At 52.4% G+C, this 22,453-nt stretch overlaps 1 protein-coding gene across 4 annotated transcripts; it reads left to right on the top strand.

The window, feature by feature from the left end:
• The first annotated feature begins 651 nt into the window (after positions 1-651).
• Positions 652-22,160, top strand: MERTK (MER proto-oncogene, tyrosine kinase). Of its 4 annotated transcripts, none has more exons than XM_040612139.1 (19): positions 652-1,082; positions 5,128-5,491; positions 5,784-5,884; positions 6,124-6,297; positions 7,926-8,012; positions 8,700-8,815; positions 11,312-11,495; positions 11,802-11,953; positions 15,022-15,172; positions 15,495-15,648; positions 17,044-17,129; positions 17,239-17,334; positions 17,637-17,717; positions 18,026-18,118; positions 18,247-18,365; positions 18,973-19,082; positions 19,284-19,443; positions 19,826-19,962; positions 21,595-22,160. In XM_040612139.1, the coding sequence occupies exons 1-19, from the start codon at positions 854-856 to the stop codon at positions 22,073-22,075; spliced, it is 3,075 nt and encodes a 1,024-aa protein (XP_040468073.1). In that variant the 5' UTR covers positions 652-853; the 3' UTR covers positions 22,076-22,160. The 4 variants fall into 4 exon arrangements, with proteins under 4 accessions (XP_040468073.1, XP_040468074.1, XP_040468072.1 ...); XM_040612140.1 differs by having other exon boundaries at positions 15,019-15,172; positions 15,528-15,648; XM_040612138.1 differs by having other exon boundaries at positions 15,019-15,172.
• The last annotated feature ends 293 nt before the right edge of the window (positions 22,161-22,453 follow it).

Genomic DNA, 22,453 nt, shown 5'->3' with positions numbered 1-22,453 from the left:
TCTGGAGAAAAAGTGATGCTGCTGGAGTTGCACAGAAGGCACTGGCTCTTAGGCACTGCTGAAGATGCTCAGCCTTCTTGCAACAGCTTTGGTACGTTTTTCTTCTCCCCTTTAATCTGGGCCTCTAGTGACACGCACCCTTCCTAAGCTGCTGATCACTTCAAGATGTGAGAAGCTGGTCTGGAGAAAAAGAGGCAGCAAGGGAGGAAATTCAATCTCTGTCACCAAGGCCTGAGAATATGCAGTGAATAAGCAGCTTTGCAAGTCAGGGAAGTCTGTGAGTGAATTGTTCTTTTTTTCACAGAACTTAAGACTTTTTTTCTTCCCGATTGGAAAAGATTTCAGACTGGATTTTGTATGGTTCTTTTCTTTGTAACAGTCCGAGAACTGCACTGCCCTTCCCAGCTCTCATTATAAGTTACACTCATAAATGACCAGCTTCAACACAGAGCTGTCTTCTTCCTATATCTCTGTTTCCACAGCGTGCTGATGCTTACCTAGTGCTAAATGAGCAAAATGCGTATCTCTCTTTCCTGACTTCGGGTCTTTGGGAAGATGAAAGGAGGCTGCTGGAAAAAATAGTTACACTTGTGTCGTAGTTGCAAAGAATTTTATGAGCTGGGAGCAGAAAGGCTGAAGCAGGGAAACACACTGAGTCACATCAAGTCAGGCTGCCAGTTCCCCAGATCCCAGTCACTTCCCATTTGTGGTGGGGGAAATGCTGATGGTCTCAATACAGCTTGGTCTAAACCCCCTTTGAGCACAGCCAGTGTTCGTGTCAGGTTCTGAATACCCAGAAACTCCCTCGTTTCTTTCCCGTGCCATCAGGAGAAGTGCTCTGTTTCAGTCCTAGATGTTGAACGCTTTGTGTTGTTTCACTTGGGTCTTCCTCCTTTTCTCCTTGTGGCTCTGGTTTGGCTCTGTCCCCCCATCGTCCCGCTGTTCTGGTCCAGGCAAAGGGCCCGAGCTCGGCCCCATCCCCTCCCTAGCCTGCAGGGGGCCGGCGGGCTGCACCTGGACCTTTAAACTCGGAGAAAAGAAACCCGGCGGGGCAAGAACCTGCGTTCTGAGACCGATACCAGGTTCGGTGGCGCTGAGCGGCACGGCGGGCTGTGCGGAGAGGGGCGGCCGGAGCCGGGCCCTCCCGTGGGCCGCGGTGCCCCGGGCTCCCCGTGCGCACCCGCGGGGCCGAGCGCCGCGCAGGGCAAGCTGGCCACCAGCCCGCAGCCGGGGAGCGGCAGCCGCCAGCCGAGCCCCGCGCACGGGCCCCCCAGCCGGTGCCTGTGGGGCGGCAGCGACGCCGGACCACGAGCCCCGCGGCTGCCCCGGCCCCGCCCCGGGGCCCCGGTGTGGGCGGGGCCGCCCGGTGTGGGCGGTGCCGGGGCACCCCGGGGCGGGGCGGGGCGGAGTGGCAGCGCGCTGGCGGCGGCGTGGCGCGGCGGAGCGGAGCGGTGCAGGGCGATGGGCGGCGGGTGCTGGGCGCTGCTCTGGGCGCTGCTGGCGGCCCTGCGCCCTCCCCGCGGCGGGGCCGGTGAGTCCGGGGCGGCGGGGCTGGGGGATGGGCTGCTCGGGTGCCGTTGGAGGCGCCCGGGGGTCTGGCGAGGGGTGTCATGGGGAGCGTTTGACCGGCAGATGCTGCTTCGTTTCACCCGGCCAGCGGCCGGGGGTTTGCACGGGCGCCCTGGTCACCCCCGCAGCCCTGCCGAGGCTGCATTCCTGGGGGAAGCTCAGCACGGGGTGCCGTTGCGGGGTCCTGGGGCAGCACGGCTCTGCCAGCCCCAGCGGGAGCGCGTTTGCTGGCCTGGGGCACACGCAGCGTGGTCCTGTCCCGGCACTTTGCCGGGTGAGGTGCCGCTGCGTGCTGGGGACAGCGCCACGGGCAGGGACCGAACGCTGCGATAGATGAGTGGGACTGGGATTTATCCCGTTAGCCGTGAGCCAGCTGGGTGCCGGTACTGGGAAAAAAACACGGGGAAACACTGCGGTTTGTGGCACAGGGGCACACTTTGCGGTGCTGTCAGTCTGCTGGCTTTTCAGCTCCACGTGCTTAGTTACCTGCAAAAAGAAATGCAAAGAGACAAACGTAGTTTTTGGCCTTAAACTGTGCCGTCATCCTGACGTTTGGTCGTGGGCTGTGAGCTCCTGGGAGTCTATCGCCTCTGCTCAGTGATGCTGGGGGGTCTCTGAGTCGGTGTGCAGATAGTATTTAGCAAAGAAGGCAGGAATGCAAGTGTTTGCTTTGGCCAGGGTGGAGTTAAAAGTCTTGATTCCAACAGCAGGAATCTGCAGGGAGGGCAACTCACTGTAAGTTTAACCGGGAATCCTGGCCTGGCTTTATAAATAAAGGTGTTTGAACTCCGAGAGTCTCTTTGGAAGTCAGGTGTTACCCAGCGGGAAATTCACTTCTGCTGACAGCTCCCAGGGGATGGGGAGGTTGGAAACCCTGCAGGCTGGGGCTCTTCATTCCTCCTGCCCTATCCAGGTACAAAGAGACATTCAACAAGTGCCTGGACAGAAAGCTGTTGTCAGCAGGTGAACCATTTCCAGTAATGGGAAATCCAAGGCTAAGGATGTAGGGAGCTTTTTGGCAGACCCGGGTGCTTTCTGATACCTTCCTTACTGTGACTGCAGCAGAACAACTTGGTATTTCAGTCGTGGGGTGTACAACTCCCTGCTTTTTGTTTTTCACCTGTAATAGAGTACCTTGCCTCTAATAGCAGGCAGATTTTCTCATTAAAACTCCATTCTCCAGGCTAGTAATGGAGAAGGGCATGCGGGACTGGCCAGGCTGCACAAAAGATCTGTCTTTGCTAGCTCTTTAGTTTTGCTGTGGTCCCAGGTGTTTCAAGAGAGCAGCGCTGTACTTGCAAATGGATTTATTTCCATGCCAGCTTTTCCCTCTGGCCAAGCTGCGGTAAGCGAGCAGAGCTGCTCCAGGGTGGCAGGCACCCACGCAGGCATGCCAGCTTTCAGCTCCTCGGCTCTAGGGGGGGCTTTTAAAGCCAGCCTAAGAAAATCACTCTGAACACAGGCAGGGGGTGTCCTGCCACGCAGGGTAAATCCCTTTTGAAGATGCTGTGAAGGTGTCTGCATACCAGACAGCTGGGGATGGAAGGGGTACCCAAAGGCAGCACTAGACATGAGAAATTCCTGTTGTCACATGAGTCAGAGGGGAAAGTATTTCGTTCCTGAGCCAGCAAACACCTCTTTCCACTTAATCAGTGTAGAAAACGAGGCTAAGATCCTCATTGCCTTTAAACTTGAAGCAGCCTGGGGGAGCAGAAATCATCCCAGAGCAGGCAGAGCGCCTGCCAAGGGCAGGGACGGCCAGCATGCGTCCATGTCCTCTTCAGCTAGGGGTCCCTGCCGGAGTTGCTGCTCCAGCCAGAGCTGGAAAACTTCAAAATGGAGCATGAAAACAGCTGTTTGAGGTTGGATTGTGCCAGGCAGCGGGTGGCTCCAGCCAGGGTAACCTCCGGAAAGAGCAGGGGAGGGAAGGGAATTTGGGGTCGCTCGCTTGTCTGCATTTGGCAAATCTTTTTGGAGCTGTCTGGCTGTTCGAGAGCTGGTGACCCAGCCTGCAAGTAAATGGCAGCTGGCTGCATTTTGCAGCAGTCACATGGGCTTTGTTTGTGTTGGGATGGTAAAGCTTAGGAAGCAGGTTAGAAAAGCTTAGGGTCTTTTTTTTTTTTTTTTTTTTTCGGAAAGGGAAACTCATTGTTTTGTGAGAGAGCCAGGGAGAGCCTTGCACTTTCCTCTCCACCAACAGACCCGGCAGAACTTAAAAACCCCTCTCAAATTTCTGTCTAGAAGTAGCATTTCTCAAGAGTTAAAAATAGTGAGCAATTTAGCAAAGAACTATATCCAGCCTGAAAATTAGTTTGTGTTTCTTGGCTCTTGAGAAGGCACACTAGGCTCATGCCCCATTACTCACAATAGTGATGACGTAGCTTTAAAAACTTGTTGTTTGAGGACTAAGACCTGCCTCAAAACAAACTCAGCTGAACTCCAGTGAAATAAAAAGGTTGTGCTTTCAACCTGTGGTATGATCTTTTAAACTGTGAATAAGTATTGTTTTCTTTTTGAAAGAGACAAATGAATTTAGTTGAAATTCCTGTCTGGCACAATGCCGTTGCTTGCTGAAAGCAGCAAGGGAGATTTACCACTCTGCTTTGGATTTCTGTATGCCTGTGAAAACCTCAGAAAGCTTGGAAACACTCTAGTAGAAGCATCTACCTATGGTGTATTTTCTAGACCTTATATCTTAAAAAATATACAGTTTTTCGGGGGGGGGGGGGGGATTGCTTTATATGGAGCTGCTCTTTATCTTGTTTGTGGCTGGGGTGGGAAGTGCTGGGAGGGAGGGGGAGTATGCCGTTGCAGGACTGGGTATGTTCAGCAATTTGTAGGTGGGGGGCATGAAGCCCTCAGAAAGAGCTGGTAAATAGCCTTCCCTTGGGAAAAATGCCTGGAAAGAGACCCTGGGAGAACAACACTAAACAGCAGTGGGCTCCTACACGTAGTGTGAAGGCATTTCTTCATCCAGCTGCAGCTCCTTTCCTGAGAAAAGCAGCTCGGTGGAGGCACTTAGCTTAGCAAAATCATTTGTGGTTCATTTAGCATCTCCCTCTTCCAAAGCAGCTCACGCTGCTCTGGGAAGGGAGTAGCGTCACCAGCAAAGCGCCTAAAATCAGAGAAATCCCCGCCAGGGACTCTTTCTCTGTCCCAGCTGAAAATGCTTGAGATGAGGCCCCAAAAGGGGTTTACTGAAGTGAAGTCCCAAATTCCTCCTGCCCAGGGATCCTTTTATATTCCAATCCCGGGGGTGCAATGCAGCAGAAATAGCTCCTGCCTCTCCCCTGATGAAAGAGAAGCAGCCCAGCACTTTCTGAGCTGCTCCAGTTTGTTTTTAAAAGTGAGTTTTTTTGGAGGTGCTGCTTGTACATAGTCAGTCTTGCTCCACGTTTCGTCCTTGGGGCTCTTACAAGAGTTTTCAGAGATTTTGAATTTTTGGAGCATCTGTAAACGAGCGGTTGTTAATTATTGATGGCAGCGGTGGAGCTTTGCAGGGTTTTGGAGGGGGGTGCTTACTACCTGATGGTAACAAAACCAAGGTCTTTTTTTCAGATGATGCTGACCGAAATTCAGGTCTAAGGCCGTACCTGTCAGCAGAGTCCCACCGCTCTGAGCGAAGTGTGGTCACCGTTGATCACTGGCCTCACCAGAGCACAGAGAAGCCCCGAGAGGAGCCCTCAGCCAGCTCTCTAGGACAGATTAAGTTTAACCCCACGGTGCAACACATTGTGATTAACGAACACAAGGATGTCGTGTTTAATTGCTCTATCAAAGTACCTCAGCTGCTGCTCCGGCCAGATGCCTCGGGCATTTCCTTGTGGAAAGATGGGAGGGAGCTGCATGTTCTGGACCGTATCTCCACCAGCCACTTCGAGATCTCTGACGAGGAGGAGGTAGCGATGACCTCCACCTTCAGGTAACTGGTGCTGTCCTTCCTGTGCAGATGGGGAGGAGGGATGTCCTGAGTGCTGGCTTTTGGGGAGAGAAGGGAGACCAGAAAACTAGCAAGGGCTTGAGACTGGGACTAGGAAGGGCAGGTGCTCCCTAGCCCCCAAAGCCTGGTTCTGCTTGGTGGGTGCTGTGGGGTCATTGGTACTGACTGAAACCCATGCCCAGGCTGGCAGTGTTACTGTGTCCTCCTGTGGGAGCTGTGTATGGGGCAAGGCTCCTTGCCAGAGCCTTGACATGGTCTCTGTTCTCTCCGGCAGTATCCTTGCTGCCCAGCGCTCAGATAATGGCTCCTACGTCTGCAAACTCAACATCTCTGGCATGGAGGTGGTGTCGGATCCTATTTTGGTGCAGCTGGAAGGTGAGCTGGAGGAGGGCGAGGGTGGACATGCCGGAGATGTGGAGCATTGTGCCCTGGCTGAGTGACAGCCCCAGGGACCATGAGCTGGGAGCTGTCCCTCCAGAAACGGGGAGTCCTGCTTGGGAAGGGGCTTGTTGCTGGAGCTGGGCACAGCCCCGGGCAGGACAGTTTGGAGTTGTTGATAGGGCTGTGTTGCCAAGCTCTCTGAATCTTTTGTTTCTCTGCTTGTGTCTGTGCAGGGCTCCCGCACTTCATTCGTCAGCCTGAGAAGCTGAACGTCACCAAAAACAGCCCCTTCAACCTCACATGCCAAGCTGTGGGCCCGCCGGAGCCTGTGGAGATCTACTGGTTTCGCAACAACATCCGAGTCAATGAGAAGCCCCACATCTCCCCATCAGTCCTGACTGTGCCAGGTGAGCCTGGCAGTGTCCTGGGACACCTCTGTGTGGCTACTGGGAAGGGCAGGGTGGGAAGGTGTCTTGTGCTGTCTCACAGCCTGTCCCCTTGGCCTGCCACTCCTGTTAGGCAGGGGCTGTGTTCCTGTGCGCCATCACAAGGCCATTGCAGCCTGCTTCGTTTTTCTGTGACACTGTGTGTTGCTGGAAAGCTCAGCACAGGTACATTTCCCAGGAGGTTTGGCATAAAATACAGCCATCAGGTTGTATACAGTGGAACACGGGGGTCCAGCTTTGCAAAAGAGGTACCACAGAGGTATCAGTTTGCAAAATCAAGTTCCAGCCTGTTACTGTTCTGTCCTCAGCGCTGGGAACACAGCTCTGCCCAGCACCATTTGGCAGCCCTGGGGACCACTCTGCCAGGGATGATCTGGGGGGCAGAACCCCCATCTGACCCCCTTTGGCTACTGCCAGAAATTTCTTCCTTGGGAAAGGCAGGACACTCAAACTACTCTTCCCTAAGCAAGAAGTAGATTTTCGCTCTAGCCTGTGGCCATGTCAACAAGTACACTGCTGCTTTTAATTGACAGCTTGATTGGGGGTCCGCTTTTAATGCCTCTGGAAGACTTTGGGTTGGCCCCTGCAGCATATCTCTGTGCCAGCCTGGCAGAGCACAGGAAGAAGAGTCCTTCATGTAATGTAAAATCCATCATGGTTTTGCTGCAGAGGAGAGGAGGGATTTCTTGATTTGCTTATGAGGAGAAGGCCGCTAGCTAATTAGTAGACTGTAACGTACTCATCTTGGTGTCCAAAGGCAGGCTTTAAAAGGCAGTGAAAGCCGGAAGAAGTGACTCATTCCTCTTGGATGTTCTTGCATCCGGCTGGCACATGCTAGGTCGGGTCATTTGAACAGTCCTCCTCCTGGCCCAGGAGCCCTATTGCACTGAAGGGCACTGCTGCTGGCATGAGCATATGCTTGGCATGTCCAGCACACCATGGCAAGCCCTTCGCCTTGCAGCAGCAGCAAGCAATGTGCCCAGAAGAGACAGCCCTACACCCCTGGTGAAGTCCTTTGCATGAGTTGAAAATCCTGAGCGCTATTGTTTCCTAGGGTCATCTCACACAGGCCATGCCAACACCCCTGGGGAAACAAGCAGCTGTCCACACTCGGGTATTTCCAGTGGCCCCCAAAAGCAGTTGTTCTCCATTATCAGCTGGGAGATTTGAGCAATCTTTGAAAAGCAATAAGTCATCTGATTCAAGCCATGGTGGTGGGCTCTTCTGCTTTCTGTCTTTCCCTTTTTGAACGCAAAACAAGTGCTTACTCAGGAGGTTGTGCAATGGTGCCGTAGAAATGTACAGTCCTGCCACTGCGCCACGTCTTGCACTGATGGCACGCACATGCTTGCAGCGTGGAAGGTGGGTGAGCTAGGTCATGGGGGTCACCCCCAGGCAGTCAACACAAGTGCCACAGAGGGAAGCAATGAGTGCAAAAGAAAAGGTCTTTTGTGTTGATGGGAATAAAATAAAGCAGCAGTACAAGAAAGGAAGCTGCAAGGGTTTTCTGTGAGCAGCAGGTGGAGAATTGCTATGATTTGGGCATTTTTTACGGGACCAGGGAACAAGTCCTTGTTTTTCCCCTGCAGGTCTTAATGAAACAGCACTGTTCAGCTGTGAGGCTCACAACAGTAAAGGGCTGACTGCATCCAACCCAGGGCAGGTGAACGTGAAAGGTAAGTGACAACATGATGCTGACTTTACCTGTTAAGTAAATGTGTCCAAGCAGGAGTTGTCCTGATCCCACACTTCCAGGCACTCATTCTGCACAAGCTGAAGGAGATGTTTTTAGGGCTGTCATACTTATTTTTCCCCATTTTAAATCTCTGTTTAAAATCAGGCGGGATGCACATAGTAGCATGGTCACCCAGTGCAGTTCTGTCATCCCAGTATTGCCACCACGGGAGGAAGCACCAAAAAGGACATTTGAAAGCAGAACTGTCATCCCTGGAGCAGGTTTCTGAAGGGCTGTATCACTCTTTTCCTTCCTTCAAACCAGGGCAGTGCTGACAATTTTCCATAGGAAATGGTGGAAATTCCTGACATTCCTGATAGAAGTCACTCTGGCAATGCAGGAAAGGTGTTTCCCAATATACGTCGTTGCCTCTAAGCAACCCAGAGTGATGTTTCAGCTCACAAATATAGAACGTGGTCAAAATAGTCCTGCAAATGACTTTTTTTTTCTGGTTCCCTGTCTGAAGCAGCCATGGTACACTGATCAAAGATGCTGCTGTGCTGCAGCCAAAGCAGTGCCTGGGGTTCACACATCCTCAGTCTGAGCCCTGGGAGCTGCCAGGGGGAAGTCAGACAGGCCATGTTTGTGCTTAGGCCTTCAGCTGACTGCCCTTGGCTCTTCCCTGCAGGAATACCATCCGCACCTGAAAGCGTGCATGTCATCAACAGTCTGGCCAACGGTATCGTGATATCCTGGGTGCCAGGCTTTGATGCATTCTCTGCCTTGAACAGCTGCAGTATCCAGGTAAGCATCCATAACGTCCCTTGCCCCTGCAACCCCCCTCACATGGATGCTCTGAGGCAGGTGGAGATTGGTGTTTGTTTGGCGTGAACTGCATGGATTTGACCAGGCTATTTGTTTGGGCAAGCTGAGTTGGACTTTCCCAGTGGCTTTGAAAGGGGGAGCTGGCACACTCCTTGTGTGTTGCAGCCACGCTCTGCGATCCAGGTGGCTGTGGAATTTGTGGTGGCATGATGTTGAGGAGTCCGAGTTGAGCAGCCAGCAGTCCCCAGGTGCTGGGACCTGGGGCAGCCAGAGCGCCGCCAGGGTGGACAGAAGGCTTGGAAGGAGCTGCTGGAGAGAAGCTTGGTGGTGTCAGCTCACAAAAACACATCTTTGCTCTGACAGCTGCGAGGAGTGGGGGATGGTTGGTGGAAGGGGTCCCACAGAGAGATTGACACAGGGAGTGTGAAGCAGGCTTTTTTCCCAGGAGTGGAGCGGTTGAATGGGGACAGAAACAAGGGGTGATGGGAGCAGGCAAGCCACCTACCTGGAAGAGCCCATCTGGGCTCATGCTTGTGATGCGGGCAGAAGCGAGCCGCAAGAATCTCTCCCCTTGGGCAAGACAGTTAGGTTGGCATGACTCTTCATGGAGAGAAGTGTAGAACTGCTCCAAGTAGCTCTTTGGGAGACTTTACAAGCCTTGAGTTGCGGCAGGCACGTGCTTGTCCCTACTTTTACCTCCCGGTCAAACAATTCCCAACCAAGCAGCCTTGTCGCTGGGATTTAGTCTTGGAGGTTTCTGTCGGCTCTCCACTCCTTGCAGGTACTGGGAAGGAGCTGCGGAGCTGCCCGTCTCCTTACCAAGTCAGAGAATGCCATGTCTGTGGGTACAGCCCTGCTGTCTGTTTGACTTTGCTGAGTCTCACAGTTCAAACCCATGGCTTGGTCTCTTGTGGATGTGTTCCTTATACTGCCTAATCTATACTCTGGCTGAGATTATGTGTGAAGAGAGACGATGTTTGAAGCCAGTTAAAAGTGAAAGGAGTTACAGGGAGGAAAGGTACCAGAGCTAATATTAGCATTGCATCCGCTGCTGCCTTCCAGCTGGAGCTTGGGAAGTGGGGTGGAGAGCCAAGGAATTTCCTATGACTTAACATTCACAGTCTGTCATTAGGAAATAGCCTTTCAAATTGGAAAACAAGACATGATTTCTGGCAAAAACACAGCTGTGACTAAGCCTTTTTGCTTCTGTCCCCTTTGATAATCCCCTTGCTTTGGTAGCATGGCCCACCGACCAAGTGACTCATTTCTGATGATGATGGTGCTTAAAAGGGAACCTGTTGCTGTCATGCCTGCCAAATTCAAACGGTTTAAGTTTGCAAAAAGCCTGACTTAAAAAAACCCAAACATTAACTTGATGGGCTCTTTCCAGAAGACAAGTTGAGGATTGAGATAGCTGAGCTCAGCTTGATGCTCAGGAGAACAGCCAGTCCCAGTGGCTCTTTCAGGAGTGGCTTGCACATTCATCTGATCACTGCTCACCTACCTCAAAGCATCTAGCAATGGCTTGGGGACCTTCTCAAGTTTGTGAGGCTGAAGGCTATTCTCTTTCATTTTGGCTGGAAGATACTGCTGGTGTTGATTCTGAGACTGTCCAAAGTATCCTGGGCTAGGCAGGGACATATTCTTGTTGCTTAAGCAGAAGGGCAGATCTCCTGCCACCCCAAAACCATGCATGGAGGTCTTTTGAGAAGATTGTATGACTTTCTGCTTGAAGTTCGCGCTGAAACATGTCCTGTGCGTTATCTTCCAAGGTAACTGTCTTGCTTGCACTGGTGTTCTTGCTCTTCCTTCTTTCCTCCCACTGTCCTGGCCCAGGCCACTCTCCTGGTGCTTCCCATGAAATGAGATGCTTTCCAGAGAGCTGCAAGGGCTGTGTTGGCAGCTACGTGGGTCCTCAACAGCCAGTCCTTTGGGGAGAGCACCATTTCTCTTTGTGTAAAAAGCGCGACTTGGTTTTGATACACTGAATTCATCCATGCTGCTAAATGTAATGGTGGAGTCTGACAAGGTCTGTGATTAGTCTTGCAACGTCTGATGGTGATAAGTCCTGTAGTCTAGTGATCTGTTGCATGAAAAAGGACTTTTTTTTTTGTTCGTTTAGGACTTGCTGCCTGGTAATTTTAATGGGTGCTCCTTTTGCTCTGCACCACAAGAAACAGTAAATCATCCCTTCATCTTCCTTTCCACAGCTCTGCCATGTCTCCATCGCACCTTTTTCTTCTCTGTGTGTGTTGGAGCCCTTGCCCTGGGCCCTGTGAATGGCCTGCTGTCAGCTTTCCGCTCGGCAGAGACTAGCCAGCATGCAGGAACAAAGCCCTGCTGGTGTTTGGATGGGAGGCAGGGAGGGAGCGAGGGCTCTGGATCCTGTTTACAGATGTAAAATTCCTGCTGCCCATCTCACCCTGCAGGTTGTTGCTGACTAATCCCTGTTTGTGGACTGATTTTTCAATTAAGGTCAAGGAAGCTGTTCCACGAAGTAACGTCTCACTTCTGCTCTTCAACACCTCGGTGCCTCCCCACATGTATCACATCCAGCAGCTGGAGCCCATGGCAAACTATAACATCTGCGTTTCCTGCAGAAATGAAGTCGGCTGGTCAGCATTTAGCTCCTGGATAACAGCCAGCACCACCGAGGGAGGTAGGAAATGAGCAGTGAAGACTGAAAAGCGTTTCCCCGCCTTGGTTGCACAGTTGTGCTTTGTGCAGGTCTCTCTGGATGAGGTGCTGGTCCAGAGTCACGTTTGCTCATGAGCTGGGACATCTTGACTCTGTTGATCGGGGAAAGGAAATTGACCCATAGGTGGTCACCTGCTGGAAATGTTAAAGGCTGTAGGAAATTCCCTGTGCTTTCTGGCTGAGCTACAGCTCATTCTCCATCAGCCTACCATGTCCCTGCACTCATCCACCTGGATCCCCTCACCTTCTTTCTCTTCGATTCCTGCAGCTCCAACCACCCCACCACTGAATGTCACAGTGTTGTTCAATGAATCTAGCTCCTCCTTGGAGATCCGATGGGTGAAGCCATCCCTGGGGAGGATCCATGGGGAACTGCAGGGCTATCACGTCTGGTACAGGTGGCATAACTCCAAGGGGTTGGTAAGTCACTGGGGAAAACGGGGAAGAATGGCTAAAGCGTAGAAAAAATCCCAGCAGGCATCAAGCAGGAATGTACAGTTTGGTCTTAGTGCTTCCATATGTTCTTCCTGACCCTATTTATCTGCTGTCTTTTGCTTTCATCTGGGCTTCTTTGATAAAAGCGGTCTTTCTTGCGCATGTTTGTGTAACTCACGGTAATGCCCCACGTCGTTAATATTGTGAATAAACAGTTCTGCATGAAGGGGACAAGAGGTTTGCTACCATGGCTCCTGTTCTCTAAAGTGGAAGTGAGATACTCTTCCTGGTGTTGGCAATCTTTGGTATGGCCTTTGGAGTGGCAGTCAAGGTTTGGCAGCATCTCTTGGCACTTTCAGAAATGGAGTCAATCATAAGGTGTTAGGGAGGATTTGTTCCCTGATTTTGAATTGTTCCTTAGTCAGGTGGGATTTATTCCATGCATTAACTCATCTGTAAACCCATGGCACAGAGTTCCATAGCTCAAGGAACAATCTGGGGCCAGGGGCCTGTCCATGACTGTATGAAGTCATCTGGCACAACCTTGCTTGCCTTTCCAAGGATTTGGGAAGCAGCCTTCAGGAATTTGCTAGGGTGAGGTTAGCCAGGCCTCTCGGGCAGTCCTGGTTCATCTCAGCTACCAGACAAAAGAGCATCCCGTCCAGGCTCTGCCAGTGCTTGAGGAGCCTCTGGATAATAGCGCAGATGTGTCCAGCTGTCGCCTCTGCACTGTGGTTTGATCTTCCTCTGTCCTAGGCTGAAAGCACAGAAAGGCACTGATGGCCTGAACCCGGTGTGGAAAAAGTGACTCACACCCTGTTTTTTGTAGGATGCTGCATTTTCTGTTCTCCTTTTGCGCCTCTGAAAAAGAGCATGTATAGATCCAGACTGAATGAAGTCAGGGAAACATTATTATGGTCTTGTGACTAGTGTGGAAAAAAAATGCTGACATATTTGTTGTCTCTCAAGCAGAAAGCAAAGAACAGGACTTGCCCTTTAAACCCTGGGAGACTGTCTTTTCTTGTTGTGGTGGTTTTTAATAAATTTCCCCAGTCAAATGCTTATGGGGTGAAATTTCTGCTTGGATTCTTGGTCAATAGTTGTCCTCATTAATGCTGTCTTTCAGGAAGGTCAGAAACCCCCTCCAGTGGGGAGTGAGTTCAGGTGGGAGCTAGCTGTGCAAGGGACCTTGGCTCTCTGCAGACCAAAAGAAGCAGTTGTGTTTGTTGCTGGTTTGTTTAACCAGCCTCCAGATTTTATGGAAGGCAGACACATGTGTCAGAGCCAGCCGAGCACAGGGGCCAGCACGTCTTTTTATGAGGGCTGTTGCAGAATTAAGAGCACGAGAATGGCTTGAGCCTGTGCTGTAACCTTCCTGCAGAGCACTGTGGGCTGGTGTGGTACCCAGTTCTCCCGTGCTCCAAGGGTCTCCTGAGCCGATGGATAGACAGTCTGAAGCACACAAGCAATGTGCTTGCTATCGGAGTTCTGATTTCTCAGATAAAGTCTCTGAGTTTTGGCTCTGGGCGGGCTAAACATGAAATGCCCCAAAATAACCATCAGTTTAACAACCCCAGCACGATAAAGGCAGGGGAGTCCTGTATTTCTGTGTCAGCAGGGCCACCTGCAGGCCACCTCTTCTCCACAACCAGCTTAAAAACTACTTTAAAAACTAAAAAAAAAAGGTTTATTTTATTCTTAAATCAGCAGTTCTTGTTTGAGCCAAGGCTGCCGGAACTGGGACATGAACTACTGCAAGACTCATAAAAAACCATTAACTTTGGCAGTTCTGTCCTGCCAGAACGGCTGTCTGCTTTGCCAGTGTGCTCATGCTCTCCACGGTCTGTTTGATATCAGCTGGGCTCTGTCCTCAGATGACACAGCAGAGCTGTCTGCGATATGAAAGAATCCCGGTGCATTTCTGGGGGGTGGTAGGGAAAGGATCTTGTGTGAATTTCTGCCAAAGGATGCCATGAACGTGAGGTGCGAGGAAAGCAGGGGTGCAGGAGCAGAGGCAGAAGTGGGTGTCAGCTTGTGCCGCTGCCTGATGGTGCAGGGACACTCCTAGGGCTGGGGCATGTTTCACAGCCAGTTCTGTGGCTTTTTTATGACTGCAAACAGAAACTCTGAGCAGCTCTGATTTCCTCCTCCTTGCCCACCGATCCCCCTTGGCTGCTGCTTTTGCTTGGCTGCGTGATGTTCAGCCAGGATAAGGAGCCAGGCTCCACAGTCTGCAGCAGCCTGCCAGATGTTCTGGACACTGCTGGGCAGCTGGTTTGCACCTGGGGATCAGCGGAGAGCAGCAGCAGAACTTTCTTAGCTGAAGACCAGGAAACACCAGGGAATTGCAGGGAAAAGACTCACTTGTATTTTTACCAAGGAAAAAGGTCTGTGCCGTGGGGCACATTGCCTCCTGCCATGTTACCAGGCAAGGAAACACACTCTTAAGACTGAAAATATTATTAGCTAGGCACAAAAACCACAGTCAGAAAATATCTGCCCTAAGATCTACTTTCTGTGGCAGGGCACTTGAACAATCAAACCAGGAGCGCTGTGGCTGAAAGCGGTCAGAGGTGCTCTGTGGAGGAGCGGCGGTGGTGCGCACCAAGGCTCTGCAGGTGCCAAGGAGCCACGGGCATCCCTGGCTGGCAGCAAAGAGGGGTGCGAGCCTCTGCTGGCCAAGCTGACTGCAATGAGGGCTGGGGGTCAAAATCCATGTTACCACCAGTGCGTGAAATGCCTTCCCCCTTCCTTGCGCGATAGCTTTCCTGCCTCTTTTCTGGCTCAGGCTGCTGGTCTCGCTGCTGTTGACAAGCAAAGGGTTTGAATGGGAAATGCTGCTCAGCCCCTTTCCAGATCCCATCCGGCTCTTGCAGGCAGGGCTGTTATTCTCTGTAAATCGCTTGCATTTCCTCTGGGCTTGTGAAAGCAAAGCAGTGATGAAGTTTGTCAAGGGGACAATTCTCAATAAATCTCTAGGTTTCCCTCCTGCTGTAGGGATGGGCTGCTGTCTCCCCCAGCCCAGGCTTTTCTTCCCTTCCTCTCTTCAGCAGAACGTCTCCGCTGAAGCCTGGCAGAATGCTAGCGTGGCCATCCTGCCTGTGGTGGCCACTAACGCCACCTGCTCCATCCGTGTGGCTGCCGTCACCAAAGGGGGAGTGGGACCCTTCAGCAGCCCAGTGGAGGTCTTCATCCCTGACAGCGGTGAGGAGCGGGGGGAGATTGTGAGGAAGCACACAGGGCATGCTCTCCTTGCCCGGCCAAGACCATTTGGCATCCTGCCATCCTCCTTCAGACGCTTTCCCCGTCAGACGGGCTATTGGCCAAGAATCTGGGACCTTCAGTGTGCTTTGGTAGCCAGGAGAGACTTGCTCTCCACATGCAGCCTTGGTCCTCATGCCCTCTTCTCCCGTGTGATCCTTGGGGCTTTACTGGGTTTGGTTTCAGCCCTTGGGAAATCCTCCCCAATCCCCGGGTGCTGCAGGCTGACTCTTTCACCAGCTCCATTAATGGGATATTTTCTTAGGATTAATAACCTCAGCTCCCTCTTCGACTCCAGCCTCCGGAAACGCAGACTCCTTTATTGTAGCCCTGGGCTTTATCTGTGGGACGATTGCCGTTGGGCTGATCCTCTGCTTGTCCGTGGTCATCCAGAAAAGATGCGTGGAAACAAAATACGGGTAAGCTGAAGGGAAAACAGCTCGCAGAGGTGCCCTGAGCTGGGCAGGTCACAGGCATGTGGGACACAGGCAGGCAGGGCGAGAGGCCAGCAGCCCGTGTTGGACTGGGGGACAAGGTTTCTGTCTCCAGTACTGATGTTGTTGCCACAAATGGCATTTTTTTATGCCTGTGATGAGGGACTAAGTGTATTTTTACTGCCGTGGTGGTACTTCCCCTCCGTTCCTTAGCCCAGCAGTTCACCTTTTGCTCACTAGTCCTGTTTTTAAAGGGAAGTAAACTTGCGCAGCTTGGTATGTGAGGGTGGCTTCAGCGTTTTGACACAGAGTTGAGAGACCAGAGATGTATAATATCCTGCATCCTCTGGCCTAGAGAAACCCCTCCTGCCTTGTCACATGCCGCATTTGTCTTGGTACGATGGCTAAGCGTGGCACCAGTCCTGCCAGGCAGAGAGTCTGCCACTGGACTGCATAAGTGGTGTTTTAATAATGTGGACAAAGGGCTGTTTTCTTTTACAATAAGCCGATGCTACTCACTCACGCTTGTGACTTTCTAAGTGGCATTTAACTGCCCCATGCTGCTGGTTTTTTTAAACAACTGTGGTGCCAGCAGCTTTTCTTACAAGCGCTATCGTTTGGGTGTCTGCTGTGAAACTGGAAATGTGATATAATTAACTCCTTTGGAGGAGCATCATTTCAGTAAGGGAGTTTATTGAGCTAGTGAAGGAATCCCACCCGCTCTGATCTCCCATAGCATTACCCCCATCCCAGTTTGGAAACTGGTAGTATCTAAGGACCCCTTTCCTGAGTGGTGTAGCGTTGTCGCTCTTTCCTTTTGATGCTAGCTACCTGGGACCTCTTGAGCATCCTCTGTGGTTTTGTTTCCTGGAGCTGGACCTCTGCACAGCCCTATACTAGAGGGGCTGCACAGCATCTCCCAGCAGCATGCCCATCACCACCATTCTGGGGCCATGGTGTGACGCTCCCTTTGGTTTCTTTTTGGCTAATGGATGAGGATTGCACATGCTAACAAAGAGCGCTGGCAGGCTGGAGTTGTGCATTGGGCAGGGGAAGAGATCAATTTAGGATGTGGTAGATCTGGGCACCGTATTCCTACCGGCACAGGCTGCTCTCTGAGGAGGAAATGAGTATTCCATTTCCTCCCCAAAAAGCCTCTGTGACTCACTCCTTGACAGGTCAGCCTTGTTTATCAAGTGACTGTTTTGCTCAGACATTGTAAACAATGGCACTGATCCAGTAAGAGGGATGTGAAAAATGTGCATTTCCTCCTTTACTGCCGATACCCCTGGTAGTGCTGTGGTTGCTGCAGCGGCGGTTCCTTCATTGGAGTTGAAGCAGCCGCATGTGGCCCAGCGGGGTGTGTTTCTGTCCCACCAGGAATGCTTTCAGCAGGAACAACTCGGAGCTGGCAGTGAACTACACGGCCAAGAAGTCCTACTGCCGGAGAGCCATTGAACTTACGCGTAAGTATTTTTTTTTTTATCCCTCTGCAGGGAGGTTGATGGGGATATGGCAGCAGCAATATGTCTGCAGGTTGGAGGTGACCTGAACTTCTATTCCCATCTCCCGCAGTGGGCAGCCTGGGTGTCAGCAGTGAGCTCCAGCAGAAGCTGCAGGATGTTGTTGTGGACAGGAATGCCCTCAGCCTGGGGAAGGTCCTGGGAGAGGGTGAGTGCTGAGGCTGGAGAGCTGGGGATGGGCATATGGGGCAGGGTCTGCCACTGTTGCATACACCATCCCCAAGCTCCAAGCCCAGGGGATGTGTGGGAGATGGTGGGCCAAGATGACTGAGTGCCAGGACCCCTGGGTTCATTTCCTCCTTCTGCCGCTGAGACAGAAGCCTCCCTCATAGCCTTTTAGGGACGAGGTCTACATCTTAGAGCATTTCAGATCTTCAGGGACATAGTGGTGTCCTAAAAGGTGGTGCTTCTGGCTGTGGATAAAGTGCTTGCTGCTTTCCCGTGGTGCAGGGGAGTTCGGGTCCGTGATGGAGGGGCATCTCAGCCAGCCCGAGGGCACCCCGCAGAAGGTGGCTGTGAAGACCATGAAACGTAAGTCATCACCCTGGCCTTGCAGAACTTAATGTTGTTTGTCTCAGTGGGTGCCAGCGTTCCTGCTACCCATGTCAGGTGCTCTCTCTGGCACCATTTTGTGGGGATGCTGGCCTCTCTGCCACAGCTCCTGCTGCCAGTCAGGAAGCAGCACTCACATCAGATGGCCAAGGATGGCAGAGACATCCCGGTGGTCCCTTCCCCCTCATCCACACAGGAGCTGTGTTGTGAAGGGAGATGGCAGCAGTGATTCGGAGTGTTAAAGCTCTTGGGAATTTTAAACCTCCTCCTTTTTCTCTGCTTCCCAGTGGATAACTTTTCCCAGAGGGAGATAGAAGAGTTCCTCAGCGAAGCAGCGTGTATGAAGGACTTCGACCATCCAAATGTCATCAAGCTCCTAGGTATGGGCTTCACTTCCCACCCTCCAGCTGGGATTTGGGCTGGGGAGTGCTGGGATCCCACACAAATGTCTGTGGGGCAGTATGGTGCCTTTGCCCATGGGCCTGTGCGACTTATGTGTGTTTTCCAGGTGTGTGCATCGAGCTGAGCTCCCAGCAGGTCCCCAAGCCCATGGTGATTCTCCCATTCATGAAATACGGTGACTTGCACAGCTTCCTGCTTCGCTCACGGCTGGAGATGGCCCCCCAGGTAACGAGCACGGGAAGCAGAGGGCCCCATCTCTGCAAGGAGCAAGGTGGTACTGTGCCTCTTTTGGGAAATTTGCCTTTGGTTTTTTGAGAATGTTGGAGTACTTGGTTGTAGTCCTGCTTCCTGCCTTTGTCGGGTGGCAGCAGTGGGTTCCAGCTCCACAAGAGCCTGTGGGATTCTCACCTTCCCTTCTTCAGGCTGAACAAGCCCAACTGTCTCAAATCCTTCTTGTACATGATCTCCTCCAGCCCCATCTTAGTAGTCTCCTGTGGGCTTGCTCCAACATGGCTTTCTCCTGCTGAGGATCCCCAAATGGGACGCAGCATCCAGATGTGGCCTCACCAGTGCCAGATTCAGGGGGAAAACGGTTTCTCTTGACCTCGCTAGCACAGCCTGCTACAAGGTTGGCCATTGTTGGCATAAAGGCACACTGCTGAACCGCGGCCAACTTGCTCTACACCAGGGTCCTTTTCTGCAGAGCTGTTTTCTAGCCAAAAATATGTGTTCTGAAGGCAGCCAGTGGCCCTGGACAGGGAGGCCTTACAGATCAAACCACATGTGCTTCCCAAAGGGCTTGCACTGCCTAACCTGCACCTTCCCTTCCCAGTTTGTGCCCCTGCAGACACTGGTGAAGTTCATGGTCGATATCGCCCTGGGGATGGAGTATCTGAGCAGTCGGCACTTTCTCCACAGGGATTTGGCGGCTCGAAACTGCATGTGAGTTTGTTTTCCTCCGCTTCTTCCTGGATAAACAAACAATAGTGGAAGCCCTGTGGTTTTACAGCACAACCTGGCTTCCTTCAGTAAAGTCTCCCTCGGTTTTGGGAGACATGGGAAAAGAGCTTAGCCTCACGTTTCTGCTTCAGAATTGGGCACCTCAAACTCTTCTGTCTTGCCATCCCTGTTTCTGCCTGACAGGTTACGGGACGACATGACAGTATGCGTGGCAGACTTTGGTTTGTCAAAGAAGATTTACAGCGGTGATTACTACCGTCAGGGCCGAATAGCAAAAATGCCAGTGAAGTGGATTGCCATTGAGTCCCTGGCCGACCGCGTCTACACCACCAAGAGCGATGTGGTAGGTGCCTGTGGCTGGGCAGTCAGGTGGCAGGAGGTGAGAGCTGGGGACTGATCCCTGGGTTGTCATCCACCCTTGCCGCTCTTCGTTAAGGTTGTTCTTGTATCCTGGAAGTGCACAGCCAGAGGAGCTGTTGGTAATAGGACGTGCTGACCTTTCGCTGCCCGCTCAGCCTCCTGGAATAGGTTTATTGAGTGGGCTGCTTGCCTCTTCTGTGGCATTGCTTATTATTTCCAATTTTGGGGAGGGCAGGACTGGAGCGACAACTCTTAGCATTGTGCGAATGCCCAGTGGACGCTGGGCAGTGACCTTTCCCCATGAAAAGATTCATTCATTCCCCCTGGAAATGTCCTTTCAGCCTGTTTTCCCTTTGTCCTTGCAGTGGGCATTTGGTGTTACCATGTGGGAGATAGTGACCCGAGGGATGACGCCCTACCCAGGAGTGCAGAACCACGAGATCTACGAGTACCTCTTCCACGGGCAGCGCCTGAAAAAGCCTGAGAACTGCTTGGATGAGCTGTGAGTGTTGTAACCCTGTTTGTGGGCTGTAGCGCAGCCCATTGGCTCTCTGTCTGCCTGCAGGTGACCTGTGCATCACTTGCCCTTGGCTGAGGTTGTTCTGCTCTTTGTGCTTTGTGGCTCTCAGTTGCTGATGTCCTTTCTTTAAGGACACAACTGCTTGTGCTGTGGATTTGTGGCTTGGCACTGCATGTGGCCAAAAGCCTGCAAAACCGTGCATCACAGTGCAATTAAAGACCGTTCCAGCATGCCCATGCTCCCACCTGCTGCAGACCTGCCTTTCCAAGTGGAGTAAGACGAGTTTGTACCAGGGAGGGGGTCACCTTCTGCCTCACCCCCTCCATTTCTTCCACAGTCCCCAGGAACAACAGTTATTAAAGACTGGATTTTTTTTTTTTTTTTAATTGGCAAGGATTTAACCTGTTCTTCCTTGTGGGGTTGAGAGGTAGAGAGCTTAGAAGAATGCACGTGCAGGTTAGCTCTCAAAAGCTAGCCAGAATGGTGTGGATCAAATTCTAAATGAAAGTACCACAGAAACAAAAACTTCAAAACCCTTACTGCTTGTGTTGATCTCCCGAGTTTTGACGTGCCTGGTGAAAGGCAGATGCCAGAGCAGAGCAGCCTATCACCCAGGGAGGAAGAAGCATCTTAACTCCAGGCAAACAGGCACACAGAAATCCCAACAAATATCTATCCTGAGAGAAAGCGATGTGTTTGTGGGGCTGTCACAGAGGGTGGACGCCCAGTGGCGTGGGGCCTGTGGGAAGTGCTGAGGTCACATCCCTGCAAGGACAGGAGCAGTGCCCTCAGCAGTTTGTGGCGGAGGAATCGGGCTTTTTAGTATTTTATTTATTTATTTTAAGATAGTTTTGGGCAGCAGGTCTTGGCTGGCTTTGCTCTCCTCTGCCCCACAAAACTCCCTCTAGTTAATCAGAGAAAGCCCATCAGCACCTACAACCTATGAATCTGGAAAGGGAAAACGTGAAAACCTCAAAATGTTGCGTTGCTGATAAGCTCAGCAAAGGTTTTTCTCCCGAGTTTTTCTCTGGTGCCATTACAGCTGAGAACATTTAAACCCCCTCCATGGCTAAGAGCTGCAAATACAAAACAGTTAACCTAGCAAAGCTGCTCAGACTTGCACAACGTTTCCTAAGAGGCCCCTCTCCAACGCTTGTCCCCGAAGGAAGTGGGAAAGCAGCCTTGTATCAGATCCAGCTCGCCAGAGGGCAGGGGAGGCAGTGCATGCCCAGCGCCCATGCGCTTACAGTGTGCCCTGACATCCAGCCTGGGAATGGGCACCTGTGGGAGGGATGGAAGAAGGACTCTGTGTCCTGGGAGCAGAACTGGGATGTTCCTGGGGAGCAGATCACAGGGCTGCAGCTGGCTGCGTCTGCCTGAACCTCAGCGAGTGCCGGGCACTAGAAGAGACTCCTGACAGCAGCTTGGGCTGATAAATCCCTTTTGTCAGGCAAACAGCCCGAGCAGAGGGAGTTGGGTTTGCTTTGTTTTAATGCAAAGCAGCTCAGGGCTTGCCCAGTTTAGAGAGAAGTGGGGAATTAGCCCCCGTACATCCCCTTGCCCAGTACCTGGCTACATCCCCCGTGATAACCACGCTCTTCTCCCAATTTCCAGGTATGAAATAATGTCTGCGTGCTGGAGAGCCGACCCTGCCGCCCGCCCGACATTCTCACAGCTGAAGGTCCATCTGGAGAAGCTGCTGGAAAACCTGCCCACCGTCAGAGGATCTGGGGATGTCATCTACATCAACACCAGCCTGCCCGATGAGAGCCCAGACTCCACCCAGGATTCGGGCTTCCCCCAAGCGGACTCTGATGTGGACCCTGGGGACATTACCGAGCCCTGCTCCCCCCAAGCAGAGGCGGCGCTGGTGGCCGTGGACGTCCACCACAATGAACCATGGGGGACAAGGTACGTCCTGGAGGAGCAGCTTGGTGGCCCCACGGAGGAGGCCTACGTCCCGTTGCTGCCCACTGCGGCGGCCGGCGAGGGTCCGGCATGGAGCCAGGCCAGCACCTTGCCCGCTGGCGGTTCGCTCACGCCGGGGCTGCCGTGTGCCGGGAGCTGTGCTGGGGACTCCGGAGTGCTGCTGTGAAAGGGGGAGCCTGGACAGAGCGGGGTGTAAACGGCCTCCGAGAAAAGGACAGTGAGGGTATATTTTAATAAAATAGTCTGGTTTATTTCTTCCTGCATGATTTTCATGGCAGAGTCAGCCCCGACCAGGTACTCTTGCCTGGGCTGAGGTCACGGAGGGTTTGTAATTAAGTGCTGTAACTTTTTCTTGTATCGGGAGGCTTTGGTACCTGAGCCCCCCGTGGCTCCCTGGTAACGGGCAGCCCCTGCCCCCCCCGGGGGTAAGAGAGCATGGCTGAGGTGGCTGGTGCTGAGGTGCAAGGGCGCACGGTGGTCCCCAACGAGCATCCCCATGCTGGGGTTGGCTTCCCCCCACCCAGCACTGAAGGGCGAGGGTGCA

The sequence above is a fragment of the Falco naumanni genome, chromosome 12 (genome assembly GCF_017639655.2).
Source record: "Falco naumanni isolate bFalNau1 chromosome 12, bFalNau1.pat, whole genome shotgun sequence".
In the NCBI taxonomy this organism is placed as follows: Eukaryota; Metazoa; Chordata; class Aves; order Falconiformes; family Falconidae; genus Falco; species Falco naumanni.
The sequence above is the reverse complement of the archived record's forward strand: the minus strand, read 5'-3'. Positions and strand labels throughout refer to the sequence as shown.